Source organism: Eleutherodactylus coqui, chromosome 5 (assembly GCF_035609145.1).
Source record: "Eleutherodactylus coqui strain aEleCoq1 chromosome 5, aEleCoq1.hap1, whole genome shotgun sequence".
Classification (NCBI taxonomy): Eukaryota; Metazoa; Chordata; class Amphibia; order Anura; family Eleutherodactylidae; genus Eleutherodactylus; species Eleutherodactylus coqui.
The window spans coordinates 163,781,898-163,796,025 of NC_089841.1; the positions used below are offsets into that span (position 1 = coordinate 163,781,898).

The window sequence follows — 14,128 nt, forward strand, 5'->3', positions numbered from 1 at the left end:
AGTAGCATGGTGGCAAAATCTGCACAGAAAGGTGGGACGCCCGGACTACAAGGCCAAGCTAACACACATACTGGCAGCGTTTTTACTCACAGAAAGAGCTTGCTGGGGAAGGCCTCACCAGCCTTGTCGGGGTAACTCCAAAGAAAATTCTGCAAGTCCCTCGAGGTGGTGTGTCTGTCCAGTGAGGGACCGTTCTCTCTTACTATACAGTACACCGACTCAGCTAAGTAGTCTGCATTAGTGGTGTTCAACTGCTGCAGCCCTTTCCGGTAGATAGTGGTCTATTACTATCAGAACTAAAACAACTGCACGGTTACGGACGGCATCACAGATTAAGTTGCACATTACCCCCTTTTTTCCACAAAGTAGCATTGCCAACGGTAGCAGTTATGCAACTGTCAGAGGCCTTCCCTTGGTGGGGTAACTAGGCTTTACATAATCTCTTATTTGTAGGAACTTTCCATGCATCTAATATCTCCATATTTAAGGTCCAGGTGTCTTTTGACTTTTTTAGTCTCCATCCTATACTTATTTTTTTTTTCCCTTCACTATAAACAATTCAGACTACTTATGCAAGATGGCTTCTTTCACTGCACCATTCTTCCCATCTTGATATCACAGACTTCTCCGGCTCCTTATTTCTTCTGCATCCACTGCTTATCAGTGCACCTACCCCACTCCTCAAGGGGATTCTGTCTCATGCAATCCAGTGCTCATGTACAGATACCTCAAGAATCCCTCTCGCGATCACCATTCTACCACTCAGACATCCGATCTACTTGCTGTTCATTTCCTCTGTGGGTGAATTAGAGCTCACCACCGTAACTGCCTACCAAGGCAACTATAGATAGCCCCACAGCGTCATGGCTGCTTTGCTTTCTATGGCAGATTGAGTCCTATGTTTCAACTCCCTTCACCTGCTACATTCCATAAGCGGCCAACTGGATGATCAACATTTGCAGTCAAGTGCCGATCAGCTCGGAGGGCCAGTTCTTTCCCCTTTTGAGGGGGCAGAAGTGAGAGGTCTGGTTTTCCTGGGCTGCTAGCGAAGGGGTGATGAACCTGGTATTTTGCAGTAGATATTTGCTCGGAATAATAGGCAGGAAAGGCAGCTCATATTGTGTGTACCTTCTAGCCTGTTTGTTCCTTGGGTCATATATTGAAATTGTAATACTTTTCTAGTACAACCTAATCCCATTTGCCCCACCCGTGATCTCATTGTCTTCCCTTGTTCAGGGTAGTCTGTGCTCCTCCCACATCAGCGGGGTATACCTTGTGTACACCAAGTGTGTTTTTCTCCCTTCTATTTCACTTGAGAGATAGCACTCCTGGACGTTTGGCAAGGGTTTTGACAGTGCCTGCAGGCTGACCATTAACAAGCTTCTCCTTTTCTTCTCTTCCCCTCCCCCTTGCAGACTGCTTGATAACGGCCCAAGGTCTTGCTGTGTCCCCCAATGACACGGACAAGAAAACAGTATTTTTGTTACTTACTGTAAAATCCATTTCTTGTCTCGTTCATTGGGGGGGACAGTACCCACCCCGTAGTGTATACTTTGACATCTGTGGTTGCCTACTTAGAAGGGATCCTCAATTATTTTCCTGCCTCTTACATGGCTACGTTTCTTTTCTTATTACAATCTGTATTATTGACATCTTGTGTTTCTCATACTGCTCTTGTACAGACTGATTTGACTCTGACTGCAGGAGGGGTAGAGCTGGATGGAGGAGCTAACACTTTTTTTTCTGCTTGGGCTACTCACACAGCCTGCGCTATTAGAAAACGCTTCCTTTGATTTCCATGGGGCCTTTCAGGCTAGCGCTTGAAAGCGATTTTCCAGCACTGTCTGCTCTGTTGTGGGCTGCATTCACACGAACGTATATCGGCTTGGTTTTCACGCCGAGCCGATATACGTTGTCCTCATCTGCAGATGAGGATGACTTATATCGGCTCGGCGTGAAAACCGAGCCAATATACGCTCGTGTGAATGCAGCCTTAGTGCTTTGTAATGCACCAAGATACGCATCCCAAGGATGGGGTGCATTAAAAAGGCTATAGAAGGCTGTACAATGTGTTTGAAAATGCCGTGATTTCGAATGCAGCGTTTTGCCAACGCCTGTGTGAGAGTGGCCTTAGTGTCTGCCATCAACAAAAATCCTGTTTTATCTATTTGTGTGTGTGTATTATGTAATAAATATATATATATATATAAATATAAAATCATACATAGACTTTCTTTGCATAAAAAGTAAATCCAGAAAGAGGCATAACCCAGCAACGAGTGTACAACCCAGCTTTCTGAGGAAGAAGCAGTTTGCCTTGAAATGCTTCATTGCTTGACTTAAGAGACGTTACATTTATCCCTTGGCCTCCAGTAATATTTTCATCCATGAAGTTTGTGGCAGACTCCAGTCTTTTCCCTTTATCTTGTTGGTTGGATAGCCTGTCCTGGTCGGCAGCACTAGCTCTGGTCGCAGTTCTCACACAAATTCCTTATATGAATGGTTGGCTCGTGCAGTTCACATTAATTCTTGCTGTGACCATTTGAAATCCTGTAGGGCAGGGGACCCCAACAGCTCATGGTTTCAGGATATCTTATAGTAAGAACACCTGTGGCAATGTCTGAGGCACTGACAATAATTACATCACCTGTGCAACACTTGAGGAAATTCTGAAAACCTGACCTGTTGGCGGTCCCTGAGGATTGGAGTTGGGGAACACTGCTGTAGGGTACTAGGCCTTGTCTTTCCCTTGTTTAGGACCAAATCTGATTTAATCTGTTTAGTAAAATCGTATTCAGTCTCTCAAACTCCCCTTGGAAAGCTGATGTGATGAAGACATAGTTAGAGACTTTGGGGCTCGTTCACACAGCGTATGCGAATGGCCGCATACCACACGGACATGCATAGTGTGACTTTTTTTATGCATTAACAGCTTATCATACTCGGCCCATACAAATGTATCAGGGCTCACACTGCGTACGTACACAGAGAAATGGAGTATGCTATGATTGATTTGTCTTGCGTATCCATACGCAGGGTCTTCACGCTGAGGTGCATGGAACAATTAAAGTCCATAGACTTCACTGCATATGACCCGCGTGACAATACGCCCATGTGAATGAGCCCTCATGTTGGATGGATTTACATTGGAAATTGTTGTCCTTTTTAGACCATGATCACCCCCAATATCAGTGTGTGGAAAACAATGTAGTTTATTTACAATTATTTCAGCAATGCCTTGAAGAGTATTTCTGTCACCTAATAGCAAATCTAAATGGTTGATTCCATAGGATCTCTCATGTCTGTGAACCCAGGAGTTGCTCGTTGGATAAAGGAGTTATTCTGTTACAATGAACGTGTTGTACTCACGGGAGGATGGCAGCACGGGTTCTTCTCACTCACTGCAGTTGGTGCTACCAATGTTGGATCCATCCGCATATATTTTGACAGGGTAAGTGACTTTAGTTTAATGACAGTATTGCATTCCTGATTAGTATTTTTTTCTCTTTAAACTCTATTTTGTGCAAATGACCTGATCGATCTGCTTGAAATATGTCTGATCAGTTTTATGACAGATCTGATGTGCTTTAAACAACCTGCCAATTGCTATTATGACCATAATTTTAGTGTTTAGACCAGATTTATATGTTTGCATTACAAATTCACATCAACATTGGAGCGGCTGCTGTTGATTTCCTTTAAAATACAGGACAGAACTAGGACGGACCCTGCTGTAGTCAGTGGGATCCATTTTCTTGCCATAATTCCAATATGAACAAATCCCCAATCGTCAAGTGTGTGATTATTTTCTAGACTCCATTTACTGGCAGCGGGGGCGTATTTTTTAAATAGCGCTAGTTATTTTCCTGTCTGCCCCTGTATTATTCATAAGTACATAACTTATTAAAATAAAACTTTTTTCCCCCATTTTTTCAATAGGATTTACAGACTAACAGCCCCCGTTACAGCAAAGGATCTCATAATGATATGAGCTATGTAACGAACAATAACCAGGATGGCATTGTAATGAGGAAAGGAGAACAGCTAGGAGAATTCAACCTTGGCTCCACCATAGTTCTCATTTTTGAAGCACCAAAGGATTTTACATTCAACCTGAAGGCTGGACAGAAAATACACTTTGGAGAGGCGGTGGGCTCCCTGTAGGAAGATATGAATGGGGGTTGTTTCCTGAAGAAAGGCCGGAGGCTGCTCAGATGTGCTGGTGACAGAGGCTCAATCCATGTCTCTATGCAAGTTGGAATCATGCACATGCCGGACCAAGAGAAGTCATCCAGATCCAGAACATCCGCTATGGCTACTGCCTCCCATGCCAGACTATTCCTAGTCTCATGTCACACTTCTTTCCACTCCTTTCTTCTGTCCATGAGGTGGTGTGGCTTCATGCCATGGGGCTGGAGAAAAGGGCATCAGGCTTTGAGGGATCGTATTTATACCTGGTTGAGGAATTTAGTTTTCAGGGGCAGAGATAATTGTTTCATTGAATGAAATCCCAGTTGAGACACTGCCAACCTCAGGGAAGTGCTCCCCCTTCTGGCAGGTTTAGCTTCCCAGTGCGGTAATGGTACCTGCAGGCCTGGTTCTAGGGTGCTGGCCCTTTCACTTCTCATTGCAGGAATCTCAGTTCTGCCTAAGGGAGCTGTAGCTCATTACTTTTATATTTCTTAACAAAAGGGAGATGATCTTGCTAATACATTAACCCATTTAATAGCATACATTTTGAAATAAAACAATTTCAAACAACATGTCTTATTTACATTGTGGTTGAGTAGATAAGTCCATGGATGCAGCAATCTCCTGGATGCGGCCCACGTAGGCCTGAACATGCAGCTTTTCCAAGCTGAGTTTCTGTTCACGTTTTTCTATTTGTTCTTCCAGCTATAAAAAAAGGTGAATAGTTTAATTCTTCACTTAAGATTATGGATACCTGTAGAAATGCATTATCGTAATGAGAGACTGAGCGGAGGTTTACTGCATTGCGTTGCCTGGAACCCAGATAGGCTAAGGGAGGGAGGAATAGTAACTGTATCGACCACAAAGCCCTATGCTCCTCCTGACTAAAGGCTCATTTACACAGCGCGATGACCGCTCAAAATTCACTGAAACGACAGTTTGAGTGACAGTTTTGAGCGATCATCTTTGCATAACTCGTAGTAGCTAATTAGCTGCTTAAGAGTTATGCAGGTGGAGCGGGCCACCGCCACGATGGTCTTGAGAACAATGCAGCTGTTCTGTATATGCAAACAGCTGCATTGTTCTTGCGGTGTTCCACTGCGCTGATAGCTCCGAGAAACAGCAGGAGCTTTTAGCTGGTATCCTGGGATACCAGCTGAAAGAATGCCATCAGTGCCACACACTGATTTTTTCAGCTTGCTAGAAATGAGCGATGAATGAATACTAACTACACAAACCGTGCACAATGGCAGCGCCTTCAGACGGAACAATTATTGCTTGAAAGATGGCTTTTGAGCGATAATTGTGTCTAAATGGGTTTTAAGTTAATACCTTTATAGTGGACGTCAGACCTGAATAAAGCTATCTTATGCACCAGAAAAAAAACACTTTGCAATGACGTGCTATGACAGGGCACCAGTGGGTAGAGTTGATCCCTGTCTGAGAGCCTTTCACTTCGTGTAAAGGGAAGAAGGGTAGATGTGAGCAAAACACCCCTGAGGGCAGAGCCAGATCTGAGCAATCTGATGAATTTCTGCAGAAGAGCTGATATGGGAGCTCTTGATACACTACTAGGAGGAGGCTGAGGACTAGTAGAGTCTGGACCATGAGAGATTCTGTCTGTCCTGCCCTGGAGAGCTACTGTGAGTAGGGGAGGAAGAAGAGGGAGTGTCCTAGGGCTGAAAGAAGGGTGGTGCTGGACACGAACCAGAAGTCCCACCCCGCAGTGTCCTGTATAGGCAACAAGCCACAGGTTCGATTAGGAGTGCTGGCCTGTCTAGAAGCAGTCCTGCCCACACCTACACACTAATCGAAAGCTAGACTAGTAAGCAACACACTCAGCAGGCATCCCACCTCTGAACTCCAGCCAGCAAAGGAGCAACGGTCCAGCGCCAAGCCAGAAAAGAGGGGCTTCCCCAGGGAAGAAGGCTGAAAGGAAAGCAATGCTTTTCCCCAACACAAATGTGTCAGAAGGGAAACTGGGGGCGCAGAGGACCGAAAGCCAGCATGGTGGGCATAGGTCACCAGTGGTTAGCACTGCTGCCTTGCAGTGGTGGATTTCAGGTTTACATCCTCATCCTGGTCAGATTGAAACCTAGAACTCAAGAAATTCAAAGCAGCAGTGCTAAGCCAACATGCCTGTCCTTTCTGCTCAAAGCAGAGAGCCAAAATTTTAGTGATTTTTGCTAAAATCAAATCAGGATGATCCAATCTAATTTAACAAAAATCGGCCCGATTTTATTACCCTGCTGATAACGATGAGCAACACTACTTCTAGTGTGCTGATACTTACTGGATGGTTTGTACAATAGCCAGAATTACTCTCCTGCCCATCTACAAGAGGATCGAGGTGGTCTGAGCTACTGGGCATCTGACTGCCAGCACTGGACGCATTAGGTGAATGTTCTGAAGGAAGGAATCTTACACCAGGGGGCACAATAACAAGTGTATAACAGCGGTTTTATTAGTTATTCCAACTGAAAAATTATGTGGTGTATGATCTGTCAGAAAAATATAATACTGAAGGGAAAAGTGGGAGAACCGCTCACACCAACTAGTCAGACTCCAGGCTTTCTGGAAAATGGAAACGGAAGTGCTGTACTTTTCCCTTGTATTGTTTTGATAAATATTCCCCAGAGGAGCAGTTGTGCCTGAACTGTTCCGTTAACTTCCTAAGCTGAAAGCTGTACACAAATGATCGCAGCATTGCAGGGCCCTTTGAGTTAAATCTTGCTCTTTATTAAAGCAAATACTTCCACAGATAATGTGACTTGGCAGATAATATTGCCAAAATAATGTGTTATCTGTGGCTGTACCTCCTTTAATACACAGCAAAATGTATCTCCAAGGACCGTGCAATGCTGTGATCATTTGTATAGTTTGCAGTTTATGGATTAACAATCCAGGGATCACGTACAGCGGAGGATCACGGTGCTGGCTGCTCCTTTTTGCCAGCTGAAATGTGCTAATTTTCAACCTCCGTTAATGGCAATCCCTTTTTAAAATGTCAGGGAATATAAAACATGATTGTGAGGTGTTAATAAACCCTAAAATCAGTGGAGACACCACTAGCTTTTTTTTTATATGCACTTGTCTATTCCCCTATAAGTACTACAATACGTTATTGCTCCGACTATTAACCATAATGATAAGCTTTATTTTCTTTCCCTTCCCATGTGGCATCATTAGACCTTTGCTTATGCCCCCTTGTAATAACTGCGTTTGCACTGTGCTGCAGAGCAGTAAACTAGAAGCATTCTACTATCATAGATCTGATGGCTGATTGCAGCCTACCTGTTGCAGTTCTCTCTGTACTTCCTGGGCTGTTACTTGTTCATCAGTGTTCATGATGAGGCCAACAGCATCCAACCACTCTCGTAACACCACAGCATGCTTGTGCCAGGTTCTTAAAAAAAAACAAAATTATACTGAATAATCAAAAATGTTTATATTCCTTAATGAAGTCAAAAAGGTTATTGTAGATGAAAATAACTAAGTTACATTCATAATCCTAAACATATCAATATTCACACTGTCTGGCCTAAAAGGTGGTCTTATGTGTATATTTGTGGATGATAATATGAATCCACACAATGTCCATATGATAAAGCGTTGTGAAGGGGATACAGGAGCAGATGTGCTGCCAAAATCAGACTTGAAAAATTCAGCATTGATAACCTGGTAAGTTAGTTTTATTTTTTTTTGTGTATACTAGAGAGTCTTTTATAAAACACTTCTGGTACCGTGAATGTCCATTTTTAACCACCATCTGACAAATAACTACATCAGCTGAAAACCCCAGCAATCACTAAAATAAAAGGGTCAGTCATAATCTAGCGGTTTCATGTTATGTTCAAGTTATTGAATGAAAGATTTTTATAGCAACTGCATCATAATAAATGAAAGCTCCAAACTAATGGTAAAGTGGCCATGGGTGGCCCTTTTGGTCTAACAACTAATATTTCACAAGCTATCTTAAGGATTCTTTTAAGTTTCAGTGATCTGTACTTTAAAAGGAATCGGTCACATCCGATAAGCACTATGAGCTAAGTTATGGCGCTTATAGGACAGAGAATATGGAGTTTGGGAGGCAAATTTCCTATAGTTACCCAGCTCCCTCGCTGTCACCCACTTGGTGCTTGGTCTGTCAGCAGGACTCTTCAATCAGTGTGCATGCACTGACTGAGCACCAGCTTCCAGGGATGACAGTAAGGGAACGGCAAGCCAGGTACATCCAAGGACTTCACATTCCCTGTCCTGTAAGCACTATGACAGGTTGCCTTTAAGCTTTATATAACGCTTCTGTTTAGCATACCTTAGTTCTTGCTTCTGGTGCTGATACAGCTGAAGAATATGCTGAATTTCACAGAGTTCCTTTTCTATTGCAGTTGTCTCAGTCACTTCTGTTGTCAGTAATTCTTTCTTTTCTTGCAGATTTACATTTTCTGAAACACATGTATTTTGATGGTCATATAGGTGTTTATCATCTTAAACTTGTTAAATGGTAGATTTTTTTGTAAAGAGAAACTTTAATATTATGAACAGAGTTCTCAAACGTTTTCAGAACACTTTAAAGGGGTTTTGTCATTAAAAATATATATATTGTATACTCACCTATTCCTCCCCCACTAGTCTACTTACTACGTCTTCTGCTAGCTGAGCTTTTGCAGTGCCCCCAAGGTCACCTTGCTGGCCAGCTTGTTATGAAGCCTGCATTCCTCAAATTCCTTTCAGCCACGTCAGTGAAGGTCACGCCCATGCGCTGTAGCGTTCACTGCCTAGGAAGGAATGCTAATCTATTCAGAGCTCGCATGAGAAGTCTCTGCAGTAGATAATCACTCCCCCTGCTGGCCTGTGACGTAACGTACATTGGCTGGCAGGAAGGAGACGGCCTGTGAATGTACCTAATGTCACAGGAAGCAGAGGAATCAGCCAGCTGGAGGTGAAGTGACTCCCCCCGGACTGCAGGGAACAGGAGAAGATCAGTGAAGTGCAGATCTAGTAAGTAAACCAACAGGAAAAGAATAGATTTTTTTAATGACAGAACCCCTTTAAGGCTTTTTTTAACACTTAGGAAACCATATGAGTTTAAAAGAACAAAACAAATCTAAAATCCTCTCGATCCAATGGACTTGTTTGCCCTGGATGAACTAATGCTGCATTTCTGTTTACCTGTAGTAGGCAGGTTTGGTACTCTTGTGCCCTGTATGAAGTCACTTGGTGCTAGCAGCCGACTTGAATAATCTGAAAACGGTTTTAAGTGTGAACAGTGTGGATCTGCTAGATAAGATATAGGAGTTTTTTGTTGAAGCTGAAAAAAAAAACCCACAACATTAAGCACGTGAAACAGTTATTAAATCAGAGATGAAGTATTGTATATTAACAAACTGATCAGAGATTTTAAATGCACATACATTATTAGTAACTAGAGATGAGCGAATATACTCGTTTCGAGTAATTACTCGATCAAGCACCGCGATTTTCGAGTACTTCCGTACTCGGGTCAAAAGATTCGGGGGGCGCCGGGGGGTAGCCCTCTCTCTCCCCCACGGCGCCCCCCGAATCTTTTCGCCAGAGTAAGGAAGTACTTGAAAATCGCGGCGCTCGGGCGAAAAAGGGGCGTGGCCGAGTAGGTTCGCTCATCTCTATTATTAACCAAAAATCTTACTCCAAATTCTTCTGATTTAGAGCAATCTCTTTATAGAATATCTTGCACGAGTCTGAATAGCAGTCCATCAGTACAGACTGCGTTGTAAAACCTTCAATCACTCATATATAATACACATACTCACAGTGCTCGCTTGTCGCTCAAGCCCTGGCATAAACCAAGGAGAAGGTATTAATGTTACAGCTAATGGTGTCTGGTGTAAACTAGCAACTTGAGGGGTGACTGAGACCGCAGGGCATGGAGCTGCAGAAGTGTCAACATTAGTTGTGATTGGGGATTTCATTTCCAATTCAGGTGAAATTTCCATCCATGAAGAGCGATTCTCAACATTACTTCTTGTGCTGGAAGCACTGTGTAAAAGATGAAGCATTTGTAGAATTATGTAACATTTTTATTTAAGCCCAAAATCAGAAAGGAAGGCACTCTGCTACTTCTTACATATGGTTTCCTGCTTCAACATTCACTGCTCCAAGAAGTCCCTCTCTTTCCAAGGATTGTAGCAAGAAATCTGGAGTGCGCGGTTTTAGCCGGTCTTTCCGTAAAGCATGTCTAGAACCAGAACATAAAAGTACAGATATTGTACATTAAAAAAACAAAACCATAGTGACTGCAGCTATCTATTCGGATGTCTTACATCGTACTCAAAGCGGATTCACCAGCAAGAAGGGGTGCTATGCCAACTTTGTTAGTAACACATTCAACTGGTGATCTACACCGGTCTTCCTGGGATTGCATGCGAGTACCCGATAACTGAAAGGTCACTTTCTTCTGTGGCAGAATTTGTGGATACCGCTTGAAAACTTTCTCCTTCCAGATCATAGCACAGCGACGTACCGCCAGATTCTGTACTTGTACCTCCTTGATCAGAACAACACAAATATAATGTTAATGTTGATGTAGATATTAGGCAAATAAGTGTCCAATTATTACCCTGAGCAGTGAGACATCTTTTTGTACATATAGTGAACATCTGTACACCAATTACAAATTTATTGTTTTGGGTTCATAAAACTTAAAATTAGGGCTGTATACACACAGTGGGTAAGTTACATTTTTTATAGCATTTTTCACAAAATCCTTACAAAGATGCAATATGACTGCAACATATCAATCTTCCATGGACACATGAAGTTCATCATTAGAGCGCTACTACAAGAGCGCCGTTACTGCTCGTGTAGTAGCAATAATTGCTGGGCTGCTCCTGCACTTGCAAGAATTGCTCAGCAAATATTAGGAAAAAGGATGTGCGAATGACAGCCGCCAATGCACATGCAGCAGCACCCTTTACTATTGAGCTAATTAAATGCAAACAGACGCCTTAAAGGGGTATTCTGTAAAATTTTGAACTTCTCCTATTGATGACTGACAGGTCATCAATAGATGATTGCCGGGGACCTGCCACTTGAATTGCTGACCACAGCACAGTGGCCCAGGATGGTACTGCAGGCGCAGCTCCCGTTGAATTCAGTACCAACCCAAGCCAATGTCGCTATAGTCAACGGAGGAAGCAGAAAGTGCTGACCATAGCGCAACGGTATTGAGAGTCAGCTGAGCAACTGGGATCCCAGCAGCAGGTCCCTGCCAATCATTTACTGATGACCTGCCAGCCACCAATAGCAAAAGTTCAAAATGTCCCAAAATAACCCTTTTAAGGGCTATTGCCATCATGTCATTTTATTTTTTTGAGGGAGAAAGGGTCTTAATTAAATGCATGAATTTTAGGCTGACAACCATTTTTGCAATGAAGATTCCTTTAATTAAAAATCTTGCACCATTTGTCTTCTGCAGCTTCTACTTATCACTGTACATAGTTTCCCGAGGAGATCTGTCAGTGAAGTCAGACTGATGGCTTAAGGCGCTTTTACACACAATGATTATCACTCAAAAGCCATCTTTTGAATCGTTGTGTGAAAATGTGTGCCCTTCGTGCACTTTACATCCATCACTGAGTTCAGCTGAGCTTAAAATCAGTCACCCCTGATAAGAGGGACCGCACGCTGAATTCTGCGTTGGCAGCGCTGATCACATTCTTTCAGCTGCTGCCCTGCTGGAGAACAATAGTGATGTACTTTAGAGAACAGAGGGCGGGGGGGTTGGGGGGGGGTGTCTGATCTCTAATACATGCAGATGATGCTAGTTAGCTACTAATGGGCTGATTAGCCCATTAGTGGCTAATGCAAATTGATCGCTCAAAACTCAGTTTCTGACTAATTTTGAGCGATCATCTGTGTGTGTAAATGAAGCTTTAGTTTCCTTCTGCTCTCCTGCCTGGTTTTATAGGCCAATTTATAACCACAACAAAGTTTATCTTTGTTGTGGTTATAAATTAGCTGATAAGAAGGTGCAGGAGAGAAGGGCAGAAAACCAAACCATCAGTCCAGCACACTGATGGATCTCCTATTGAAACTGCAGTTTCTGTACACAGTGATAGGTAGAAGCTGCAGAAGGCAAATGGTGCAAAATTATTACTTAACTGTAGAGATGAGCGAACGTACTCGATAAGGGCGATTTCGCAATCGAGCACCGCGATTTTCGAGTACTTCACTACTCGGGTGAAAAGTACTCGGGTGCGCCGGGGTAGCAGCGGGGAACAGGGGGGAGCCCTCTCTCTCCCCCCCCCCCCACTCCCCTCTGCAACCCCCCGCTCACCCCCGGCGCACCCGAGTACTTTTCACCCGAGTAGTGAAGTACTCGAAAATCGCGGTGCTCGATTGCGAAATCGCCCTTACCGAGTACGTTCGCTCATCTCTACTAACTACCATTATAAAAATGATTGTCAGACCAAAAGAGATGTATAAGTGAAAAATGAATTTTGTCCCCATAGGTGTCCACAGACTTAGTGCATTAGCCTCTGCGAAAATCTGACAGCACATGGACAGCTTCTGTGGGCTGTCTTGAGTGTTTTTTTTTGCATCTGAACTCTCAGACCCAACATGGCATGTGTGAATAAGCCCGTAGGCACACCTCATTCATTTATCTAGTTTATGGTGGGGAAAAAAAAAATATTAAGATTTGCACCTACCTTTAGCTGATTTTGGGTAGACAGCTGAGATCTGAAATCCTTCATTCCAGACATGAACTGCAAAATTCTTGTGACTCCTTTCTGCAAAAGGTCAGATCGATATACCTCAACCGCCTCGGCAAGTCGCCGTTTCTTTCTCCGACGCTCATGAACATATGTTAACCAATAGTCAAACACCTAAAAAAAACAATGCCATTAGTTTGCCCTACACGTGGTAAGTTTATTTCTATATCTGAACAGGATAATACCTTCCCCTGCAGGTTGATAGACCAGTGCCACAAGGCTTGTACTGTCCGCTTATCCAGCTCCCTTTTCTCCAACAGCTGTAATAGAATTTCATAAGTATTAGGTAAAATGTCCAAGAAAAGCATTCTTCACGTCAAGAGGCTGTTACAAAGCAGCCCATACTGTACAAAAAAGTAAGATCTGTAAATCAATGCACTTTACCAACTGGTGCCATCTTCTCAAATGATACAAGCATAGTCTGTGTCCAGAAAAGATTATCTGCTGCCGCTGAAGAAGCTGTATGAAGAGCAAAATAATGTAAGATATTAAAATCTGTATAACTGGTCTAGTTTAACCCTTCTAGTATAACTCTTGACTGCATGGACTTTCAAAAACATGACAAAAACTATATTTTATATAATCTGCAACTGACCAACTATGCCAGCTAGTGGCTGCTCCAAAAATCACATAGAAATACCATGGAGTGTCTCATCTGCTACACCATGCAGTACAGGCAGAATCATTCTCTTAAAAACATATATGGAAATATGCGTACTGTATCATATACGATACAAAATGCAGTGAAGGGGTAACCCCTTTCCCCTCTGTGACGTACACGTACCAGCTTACACAGCGAATGTTGAAGACTGAATGATTCTGAATGATTGTTGGTTAAACAAGCCCATGATGCAGCTACCTGTCTAAACAGGCTGCACAAGAGCGTATGAGCTAGCGGTGATGTCACTTGCTCGTTCAAACGAGAATCTGCTTGTCTAAAAGGACACTAACACAATTCCTCGTTGAACCAAGAGGGGGATGGAGGGGGGTGTAAAGCAAAACCCAATGCTCGCAAGGAACTACACAACAACTATCTTGGAGTAATGTGGCTGACTGACACCAACCACAAATATGGAGCCATATCAACTATGAAAGTTATCCCAGGAGGTATTAATATTCATATGGGAAATTTGCTGTGAATGACTGACACACTGCACAATCTGCCAGAAGCACCTGGAAAACCA

The 14,128-nt window shown here is 43.0% G+C and overlaps 2 protein-coding genes across 6 annotated transcripts in view; one reads left to right on the forward strand and one right to left on the reverse strand.

Annotated features, from left to right (window-relative positions):
• PISD (phosphatidylserine decarboxylase) overlaps positions 1-4,761 on the forward strand; it is a 33,586-nt gene extending 28,825 nt beyond the window's left edge. For all 4 annotated transcript variants that reach the window (XM_066603607.1, XM_066603609.1, XM_066603606.1 and 1 more), the window contains 2 exons: positions 3,291-3,451; positions 3,940-4,761. In XM_066603607.1, the coding sequence (XP_066459704.1) occupies positions 3,291-3,451; positions 3,940-4,164 (386 nt within the window). In that variant the 3' untranslated portion in view covers positions 4,165-4,761. The remainder of the gene's footprint in view (positions 1-3,290; positions 3,452-3,939) is intronic.
• Positions 4,707-14,128, reverse strand: part of SFI1 (SFI1 centrin binding protein) — a 43,642-nt gene continuing 34,220 nt past the window's right edge. For both annotated transcript variants that reach the window (XM_066603604.1, XM_066603605.1), the window contains exons 23-32: positions 13,329-13,403; positions 13,130-13,204; positions 12,882-13,058; positions 10,494-10,717; positions 10,298-10,408; positions 9,984-10,209; positions 9,364-9,502; positions 8,507-8,636; positions 7,486-7,597; positions 4,707-4,896 (exon numbers count right to left, since the gene is read on the reverse strand). In XM_066603604.1, coding sequence (XP_066459701.1) covers positions 4,768-4,896; positions 7,486-7,597; positions 8,507-8,636; positions 9,364-9,502; positions 9,984-10,209; positions 10,298-10,408; positions 10,494-10,717; positions 12,882-13,058; positions 13,130-13,204; positions 13,329-13,403 — 1,398 coding nt within the window. In that variant the 3' untranslated portion in view covers positions 4,707-4,767. The remainder of the gene's footprint in view (positions 4,897-7,485; positions 7,598-8,506; positions 8,637-9,363; positions 9,503-9,983; positions 10,210-10,297; positions 10,409-10,493; positions 10,718-12,881; positions 13,059-13,129; positions 13,205-13,328; positions 13,404-14,128) is intronic.